This window comes from Berghia stephanieae, chromosome 4 (assembly GCF_034508935.2).
Source record: "Berghia stephanieae isolate SIO BIC M18660-M18661 chromosome 4, UCSD_Bste_1.3, whole genome shotgun sequence".
Lineage (NCBI taxonomy): Eukaryota > Metazoa > Mollusca > Gastropoda > Nudibranchia > Aeolidiidae > Berghia > Berghia stephanieae.
Genome location: NC_088363.1, coordinates 25,323,712 through 25,333,711, shown reverse-complemented (window position 1 = coordinate 25,333,711; position 10,000 = coordinate 25,323,712). Strand labels below are relative to the sequence as shown.

General features: G+C 37.0%; 1 protein-coding gene across 1 annotated transcript in view; it reads right to left on the bottom strand.

The window, feature by feature from the left end:
• Positions 1-10,000, bottom strand: part of LOC144970296 (neprilysin-1-like) — an 84,206-nt gene that overhangs the window by 21,828 nt on the left and 52,378 nt on the right. Inside the window, exons 7-8 of the mRNA XM_078909783.1 lie at positions 3,219-3,427; positions 1,249-1,428 (exon numbers count right to left, since the gene is read on the bottom strand). Of these exons, the coding sequence (XP_078765909.1) occupies positions 1,249-1,428; positions 3,219-3,427 (389 nt within the window). The remainder of the gene's footprint in view (positions 1-1,248; positions 1,429-3,218; positions 3,428-10,000) is intronic.

Below are 10,000 nucleotides of genomic sequence, written 5' to 3'. Positions count from 1 at the left end.
AGACACGATCATGCAATTTGAATTCAACATGAAAAAACTTGGAGCTATTATATATAAGCAGCATTTAACATATAGGCCTTTTTAGGCGCCAATACAATTTATTTTCGACAGAGACATTGCTGTTAACTATCAGGCACCAACCATTCACCTTAGTGCGGTTAAATTGTGTGAGTAAAATCCCTTTTCCAATGACTGAACTTTGCCTCGTCCAGAGCAGGTTTCGTACCAGGGATATACAGGTCATATCACCAGACCACAAAGCACCATCGTTTAATGTATTGTCATTACTGTTAATCTCATAAAATCTCATAACATTTATAATCAATCGTCAGATGCATTGAGTAAACAACATTGGGCGATGACGATATTGTCAATTACTCTTAGAGAAAGAGAATATAACAACACTTCTCGGACAGTCCGAACAGTCATTATTCCTTAAACAATGGCAATGATTGCGAAATTATGCGTACTACATAGGTATTACTATAGATGTTTGGCGTGTATGTAAAATACTAGCCAATTCTGCAGGTCAGATCAATAGTATCGACACATAGAATTATGTGCAATCTTCAAGATTATAGTCTGATTGAGCGGGCGTCCTTAAGCAATAGGAACAAAGAGCCAACATAATCCATTCTATTGGTTGTAAATAATCACCTAGATATATTTTTTGTCCGAGAAGTTTGAAAACGTGTCACAAATCCCGTGTTTTGATTGGTAAAAAATCTGTTGGTTAAATTAAATCATTTTTATGAATTCTCCTTTATCAAGTAATGTTTACAATAGTTCATTACAATATAATTAAGCTGAACAGCAGCTGTACCCATCGTCCCAAACGGTTTTATCGGGATGACCTAGATGCCGAAAAGTGAATCCAAATCAAAATTGTTGAAAATGTGTTTGAAATCTCGAACGAGTTCTCAATGCAGATAAGCGACCTTGGGTTAACTTTTGCCAATTTATTCTACAACACAATTTGGTCGACGTGAATTTATATGCATGATGTGTCCTCCAGTTATCGATCACTTGGAATCTTTCAGTCTAACTGATTACACGGATTTTTGGCCTCTCTCGCGTATTGGTGACGAGAATTATAATACTACCCACCTCTTGTAGGAATCTTTACTTCTTTCTGTATTTTTTATTAAGCCATTGATGTGTTTATTTCTGGAGTTCATTTCAGTGGATTATGATATTGTGTATCGTGTTTTAAACGATTTGTTACATTGATTTTTAAATCTTTCTTACCTCGGCCACCTCAATCTCAAACTCCACCATCTCCCTGGCTTCTCTCTTGGCGGCGGCCTTGTCGGCCCCAAACATGATGGCCACGTCTCGGGCATACTTTTCATACACTGGGATTTTAGAGCCGGCCCCTTCGATGAGGTAATAGTCCCTGGACGGCATGCCTAGGTCTCCTTGGTCCAACTGTTGGAAGAGATAAACCAGGAAATAATATAGGAGACTGGGCAAAAAGGCCATTTTTGTAACATTTCAGAGAAAAAAACCATCAATATTAAGATGTTAAATTAAAAAAAAAAATAGTTTTCATCAATTTTTGTGGGTAGAATGATGAACACCATCCAAAAACTGAGAGTCTATCACAAAAATAAAAGCTGTTCAAAGGTTTAAAAAATCGAGATCAATGCTAACACTTTGTCCATATTTTTACACCTCTTTACAATTGCTTTAATTTTGGTGACAGATCCTCAGTTTTGAATTATTCTTCATGATATAAACCTAGAAAATTGATATAAATATGAAATCCTACCACAATTATTTAAAAAAGGACTTGGCATCAATGTCTTTGAAATGTTACAAACTATTACCTTTGGACAGTCTTATACATATATGCAAATATCGGGTTTTCATGGTTTGACTATAAGTAACGTGGACAAATTTGCAGGCCTGATACCCGAACACATTAATTAATGGGCTTGTTTTAAACATGGTTGTAATGGACAATACCTTTTGTGCGTTGGTTTAAAAGTATCTCCATTACAACAATGAACCCATAACAATTTGGGTTATTAGACCTGCATACAAGTACACGTCAACTATGGGCAATGAGTTCTATAATTATTTATATATTTCATTAACAAGCCACAGCATAGTAGAATTGGTCTATTAAACACTATTTTTGTACTCACAATCTTACCGTGTCCATTACTAATGCACATATTCAAATACTCATTCATACCCAAGTTGAGAGTTGTTATGTTTGTAAATTGCTGTATTCACGGTCACAATAAATACCGGTGCCAGAGTTATGCAATCATTATCAATCATTCAGTCATCGGTGGGGAAAATTTTGCTTGACAAGAAATGAAATTGTTGCTGCTTGAAGCTCGAAAAAAAAATCAACAATAGAACATGAAATAGAACCTTCAATGTACTAAACGAAGACAGATAATGTGGACGTTTCGGGTTCCCCCCTTTATCAACAAAACACAATGAATGAAACACTATGGACGAATTAGAAATGTCAATGAGAGATAAGAAATCATATCCCTCATTCGTCCTTAGCGTTTCATTCATCGTGTTCTGTCGTTCTGTTTGGAAACCCAAAACATCTACATTATTTGTCTTTGTTCGACAAATTGAATCTTCAATTTCATTTTCTATTCTTGTTTATTTCTTGACAAAATAAATTATCAATATCAATCACCGTCAATATCAAAGATTAACACCCAATCTCTGCCTCTAATAAATATTTTCGATTATTTCTAAAAATATAGGATTGACAAAAATATCACATATGAGCGGCCAAAACAAATAAATACACTGTGAATACCAGGTCACACGATGTTACAGCTAGTCAAATTATATCAATCTTTCAAAAATGTTGAAAATATTCGGAGGCCTATTCAGTGGAAAATTGGGGTCTAACCCTTCGTAAATTTAAAGTGAGCATTGAGATTATTTGGATTCAACGATTCAAACGAAGAAATGATTGGATATATTGAAAATAGGTCGCCTTTTCCATGGACATAACGATGGCACCTTTAGAAATATCCACTAGCGAGACAAACTCTATAATATTTCTTATAGAACAAAATAAATTATGTATATTTTCCTTGGCAATGGAATTTATTTGACAATACGCTTGATAGTGTATATAATATAGTATAATGGGCATCAGAATTAAAAGCCATAATTTCTACAACCACCATCACCAAGGCACAGAACTGTCGTGAAAATCATTGTAAATTTCCCACCTGTACAATATTGGTAGTAGAGTTTTTATCATCGAGTGAAACCCAAATGTTGACGAGATGCTTGTTGCTGAGCATGGCGAGATCCACCATTGTCTTAATGACGTCAATACTTTTGCCCTCTGACCATCTGGGTCCTTCAACCATCGGCCATCCGCCAAGTTCTTTCAACACATTTTTGACAGGGACTAATCCGGCTGCTTGTATTTTGGCTGAAAATAGACGGGTCAGTCTAGGTTTTAAAATATTAAGTATCAAGAACAAAAACAACAACAACAAAATAACAATAATAATAATAATAATAATAATAATAATAATAATAATAATAATAATAATAATAATAATGATAATGATAATGATAACAACAACAACAACAAAAATAATAATTTAGCCCCTCTGTGGGGCAGCTATTACAAAAGAGATAAAATACAAATGAAAAAAATCAATATATATGCACTTTTATATTGATATCGGATTCAGGATAACATTTCTTCGTCGAAGACGTGGCTTTTCAGACTAGATGGCTCGGGTACCTGTAAGGAAATGAGACACCGACGCATCCTTCCGAGATTTTAACCAAAAAATGTTCAGGTTAAAAGATGATCTAGGCTCCTATGTCGCACAGACGTAACAAGAGGAATGACAATAAAGACATCGATTTATTATAATATGCAGTTTTATGTGAATATCAGATCATATCTTGAGACGACAGGGCGTTATCAGTTTAGATTATGATGCGATTTCGAAACTCCACATGTCGGAGTTCTAGAATATATCATTTTCCTTGAGAGATGTGATGATTTGGACTTTTTTTTCTATTGTGTGGATTGATTGAGCGGTGTGTGTGTGTTTGTGTGTGTGTGTGTGTGTGTGTGGGGTGATATAGATAGTATGCGCTTGGCTAAGAAGCTCACAATATTGCCATCCGTAAGTGTACCGGACCAACACACAAAGCTCTGTGTAACCATGAACTTTTATTGTCTGGATAATACAGTTGAGTAAAAATTACTCATACACACGGATGGCTAGAAACACAACAGACCCGAGTGATGTCAGCTTCATTCTATCTTTTAAAATAAATTATCTCTCAAAGAAAAGCTGTTTGCTGACGATAAAAAAAAAAGAGGAACAGCTTGGATTTACTGTATAACCATCGTTTAACCAGTCAACTGCCGTTTTCTGGAAAAACAAGTATTTGAAAATTTGGCAAGAAAACTCGTCATTCAATTTAAATGACCCTCATCTTGACAAAAACTCTCAAACTTGGAACTCCTCGAAGTCTCAGGTTTAAGAGTATTTGACAAGACGAGGGCCATTTAAATCGATCGATATTTGAAGAATTAGTTTTCTGACCAAATTTGTAAATACTTGTTTTTCGAGAGTACGACAATTATCTGGTTAATTACCACGGTAATCGTCCTACTTGTCTTTGTCTATCGTAGTCGATACCAACACCGCCCACCAAAACGACAAATAATCTGTTTCAAGGTAAAAATGATTAAGGAATAAACACGTGGGTAGTTTCAAGATTATATCCAGGGCTGCCAATGTGACATTTTACTGCCACATTCTAAGACATCCCATCAACGAACGCCAACAAAAACCTATGTGGCATTTTAGAAGTTTTAGACAGTTTAAAAAAATCAAAACGCATATTATTTTTTTTAAAAAATATATTAACATACAAAATCAGTACTAAATAGTCACGATTACTGGTAATCACCAGCGAAAACAACAGTAAGACAAGTTTTAAACAATTACCAAAATACAAACATTTACGAGTACTAGAGACATTGGGTTGAAAAAATCAACCATTTACTTTTACTACATATGTTGTACATTTCACCATTAATAATAATACTTTTGTAACATTTTTCCAACAACATTTGTGACGAATCTACAAATGGTATTATGTCGGGACGGTTTGGCTCTATGTCGGAATGAATGTTTAAGTCAACTTGATAAGAATCAGGAAATTTTGGTTGAAGTTTAGGAACAAGACTCACTCTCCTAAATAAATATCTGAAATAGTGGCAAAGCAAGAAACAAAACTAAAAGAAAAAAAAATCAAAAAATTCAGTTTTATTCGTCAAGGAAGACTGTCTTTTTTTTTGGGGGGGGGGGGGGCATTTTTTCTGTATTTTCTTTCTTACTTTGTCTGGCACTGTTTCATACACACTTTTTCAGATCTTAAGCTTACACCAGTGTCTGCCTCCTAATTTCTCACTTTGGTATCTCCTCAATAAAGCCCTTTATTTTAACACACACACACACACACACACACACACACACACACAAACACAAATTCATAAACTAAGTTGAAAATATAATTTCAAGCTTCATTTTATAGCAACACAATAGCGTTTTGAGACATTTGACTTAAAAAATACACGACTTAATGGGCATTTTTTGTTTAGAAAAAAACAAAACAGTCAATTTGGCAATCCTGGCATTCGTGGGGACTGGTTGTGGGTGGAAGCTACTTTAGTTTATTGTCATTAACGTTTCATCACCACATAGGAAATCGCAAAACATCTTTAATGTTAATTATTTTGATGAGATATAGCGGAAGTTAAAATGACCAGATGGCCAAGAAGAACTCAAACACATTTCAAGGCAGGTGGCTAGACTCTCCGTGTGTCGAATGTAATCTTTATGTAATGCTGATAACAAATGACATTTATTAGTTCAAAACACCATCTGACCAGATATGGAATAACTTACAAACTATGTAGAGTTCTCCTTCATCTCGGAAGTTCTCATATTATTCGTAACAAAACAATCTTCTCAACCACCAGGATAATAATATATCATTTCTAAGTGACAATCACTGTCATTAGTGATACTTATGTTATTGTATCAATAACAGCGCTAAGCGCAGGCAAAGATACGATGCTGTTTAGAAATGCTTCACTTATATTTTGGTATATTGAAACCGGTGTGACTTTGTGTTTTTGTTTTGTTGTTGTTTTTTGTTTTGTTATGACTCTCGTTCCATACCCGTAGTTGACTACGCAAAATTGAGGCTCATTACTAAAATTCTCTCACTGACCTCAGGTGTAGAATGGGGATCTGGCCGTATCAATGTAATCTTTATAGGAAAAATATGCAACGGCGCTTTTCAGGCGTCATGATTCGTCCTACATGTTAAGTATTGGGGATGGCTTGGGATCGCTTTGTAAAGCGAGTTGAGCGCAATAAGTGGATATTGCCCTATATAAAAGCTCAGGTTTTTTGGGTTTTTTTGTAGATGATCAACTAAACTCTCTTAACTGTCGTGAGACCAGTTCTACCCCCCCCCCCCCTCCGCGCAATCCCCACTTCAGTAGGGTCAGGGGTGACGAATAGGAAAATAGCCCTGTACCTTTGGGTTATGAGGCGAAGACAGTACACTTAAGCCACTTTCGCCTGGCAGTCTGATGGTCTGCAGTTTGACGTGCAATGGAGAAAGATTGTTTGGGGTTTTTTTTTGATGATTTTTTTTCTGGAACTTTTGTCTGCTTTGTCTCGTACTGTACTATTCGCATCTATTCAAATATTTATATCTGGGATGTTAAGTACAGAGGGGGTCGCGTTAGATCATTTGGTAAAGCACTTGCTTCGCCCACAAAAGGACGAAGATCGATCCCGGGGTCCAATCGAGATTTTCTTTTGACCTCCCTGTCCACATGGCACTGATTGGGTAGCTGGCTCTATTTCAACTGGTGGAAAGTACTTTGCAATAAACTAGTATCCTATCCAAAGGATAGTAAGCAATTGTAATTGTCCGTTTCACACTGTATAAACTGGGGAAATATCTGGCTGTATGGGCCTAATGGCTCTGAATGACTACTTTAAGTACACAAGTCTTCTCTTTTCATTTTCTTAAGTACTTGTAAAAAGTAACAACATGGCCAATTTGATTGGACCAGGACTGATAGGAACGACTAATGGAGACAGATGGATTTCACCAGTTAACTGCAGTACACTGGAAAAAACATGTATTTAAAAATTTGGCCAGAAAACTCGTCCTTCAAATATCGATCGATTTAAATGACCCTCATTTTGGCAAAGCTCTCAAACCTGAGAATTTTTTAAGTCCCAGGTTTGAGAGGTTTTTTTTTCTCCAAGACGTGGGTCAATTAGATAGATCGATATTTGATGGAAGAGTTTTCTGGCGAAATTTTTAAATTAGCAATGACTATCCCGCACAAATCTTTGGGCCTCTTTTTCGCTTACGAAGTGCCCGAATTCGCGTCAAAATATGGGACGAAGCCGTTCCGTACATGCTATTTTAAAAAATTAATTACGAAGCTGTTTATCGATGAATATGACTGAAAGTTGGCACACAGATGGAAAAAAGGTCATTTTACATTATGTCAAGCGACAAAATTCGTGCGATTACCAGAAGACCGTTAAAAATAGATTTTTACTCTTTGGAGTAAAATATTTCTAAAACTACCGGGCGTGGAAATTTTGTCGCTGACAAGGTAATACATGAACATTTCTTCTTTTTGGTTGTAAAATTTCATATAAATATGACGAGTACTTTTCCCGTATTTTACAAAACACCATCCTAATTTGCTATTCAAGTTTCAATCTTTTAATTCAGAAAAGTGAGTGGAGCAGGCACTTATGTTGGTAACAACAAGATATGAAGTGAATAGAAAAGTGCCAGAAGACAATAGAGAATAAAAATTTTTTCGCGGCGGTGGTGGGGTTCGAACCTGCGACCTTATTGGTACGACAACTCCGCCTGGCAGGTGAGAGCGTGGCTCTACCGTGTGAGCTATCCACGAACACAAAAATATTCGTTTCAAACCAAAGTCATTACTAGATCCCTCTCTCACCCACTTCTTGAGACCGCCGATTCGTTCGTACACCACCATCGCGAATAATTTTGACCAGCAGTTAAGCTTAATAGCCAATATTCTCAACACAAACATATAACATAGAAACGATTGAGACATTGAGTATGCTCCGGTGTATGGGGTGAATTTTTAATTCAGAAAAGTGAGTGGAGCAGGCACTTATGTTGGTAACAACAAGATATGAAGTGAATAGAAAAGTGCCAGAAGACAATAGAGAATAAATTTTTTTTTTTTTTTTTTTTTTTTTTTTTTTTTTTTTAATTTTTATTCTCTATTGTCTTCTGGCACTTTTCTATTCACTTCATATCTTGTTGTTACCAACATAAGTGCCTGCTCCACTCACTTTTCTGAATTAAAAATTCACCCCATACACCGGAGCATACTCAATGTCTCAATCGTTTCTATGTTATATGTTTGTGTTGAGAATATTGGCTATTAAGCTTAACTGCTGGTCAAAATTATTCGCGATGGTGGTGTACGAACGAATCGGCGGTCTCAAGAAGTGGGTGAGAGAGGGATCTAGTAATGACTTTGGGTTTGAAACGAATATTTTTGTGTTCGTGGATAGCTCACACGGTAGAGCCACGCTCTCACCTGCCAGGCGGAGTTGTCGTACCAATAAGGTCGCAGGTTCGAACCCCACCACCGCCGCGAAAAAATTTTTATTCTCTATTGTCTTCTGGCACTTTTCTATTCACTTCATATCTTGTTGTTACCAACATAAGTGCCTGCTCCACTCACTTTTCTGAATTAAAAATTCACACCCATACACCGGAGCATACTCAATGTCTCAATCGTTTCTATGTTATATGTTTGTGTTGAGAATATTGGCTATTAAGCTTAACTGCTGGTCAAAATTATTCGCGATGGTGGTGTACGAACGAATCGGCGGTCTCAAGAAGTGGGTGAGAGAGGGATCTAGTAATGACTTTGGGTTTGAAAACGAATATTTTTGTGTTCGTGGATAGCTCACACGGTAGAGCCACGCTCTCACCTGCCAGGCGGAGTTGTCGTACCAATAAGGTCGCAGGTTCGAACCCCACCACCGCCGCGAAAAATTTTTTATTCTCTATTGTCTTCTGGCACTTTTCTATTCACTTCATATCTTGTTGTTACCAACATAAGTGCCTGCTCCACTCACTTTTCTGAATTAAAAATTCACCCCATACACCGGAGCATACTCAATGTCTCAATCGTTTCTATGTTATATGTTTGTGTTGAGAATATTGGCTATTAAGCTTAACTGCTGGTCAAAATTATTCGCGATGGTGGTGTACGAACGAATCGGCGGTCTCAAGAAGTGGGTGAGAGAGGGATCTAGTAATGACTTTGGGTTTGAAACGAATATTTTTGTGTTCGTGGATAGCTCACACGGTAGAGCCACGCTCTCACCTGCCAGGCGGAGTTGTCGTACCAATAAGGTCGCAGGTTCGAACCCCACCACCGCCGCGAAAAAAATTTTTTTTATTCTCTATTGTCTTCTGGCACTTTTCTATTCACTTCATATCTTGTTGTTACCAACATAAGTGCCTGCTCCACTCACTTTTCTGAATTAAAAATTCACCCCATACACCGGAGCATACTCAATGTCTCAATCGTTTCTATGTTATATGTTTGTGTTGAGAATATTGGCTATTAAGCTTAACTGCTGGTCAAAATTATTCGCGATGGTGGTGTACGAACGAATCGGCGGTCTCAAGAAGTGGGTGAGAGAGGGATCTAGTAATGACTTTGGGTTTGAAACGAATATTTTTGTGTTCGTGGATAGCTCACACGGTAGAGCCACGCTCTCACCTGCCAGGCGGAGTTGTCGTACCAATAAGGTCGCAGGTTCGAACCCCACCACCGCCGCGAAAAAAAAATTTTATTCTCTATTGTCTTCTGGCACTTTTCTACTCACTTCATATCTTGTTGTTAATCTTTTAATCCACTTAT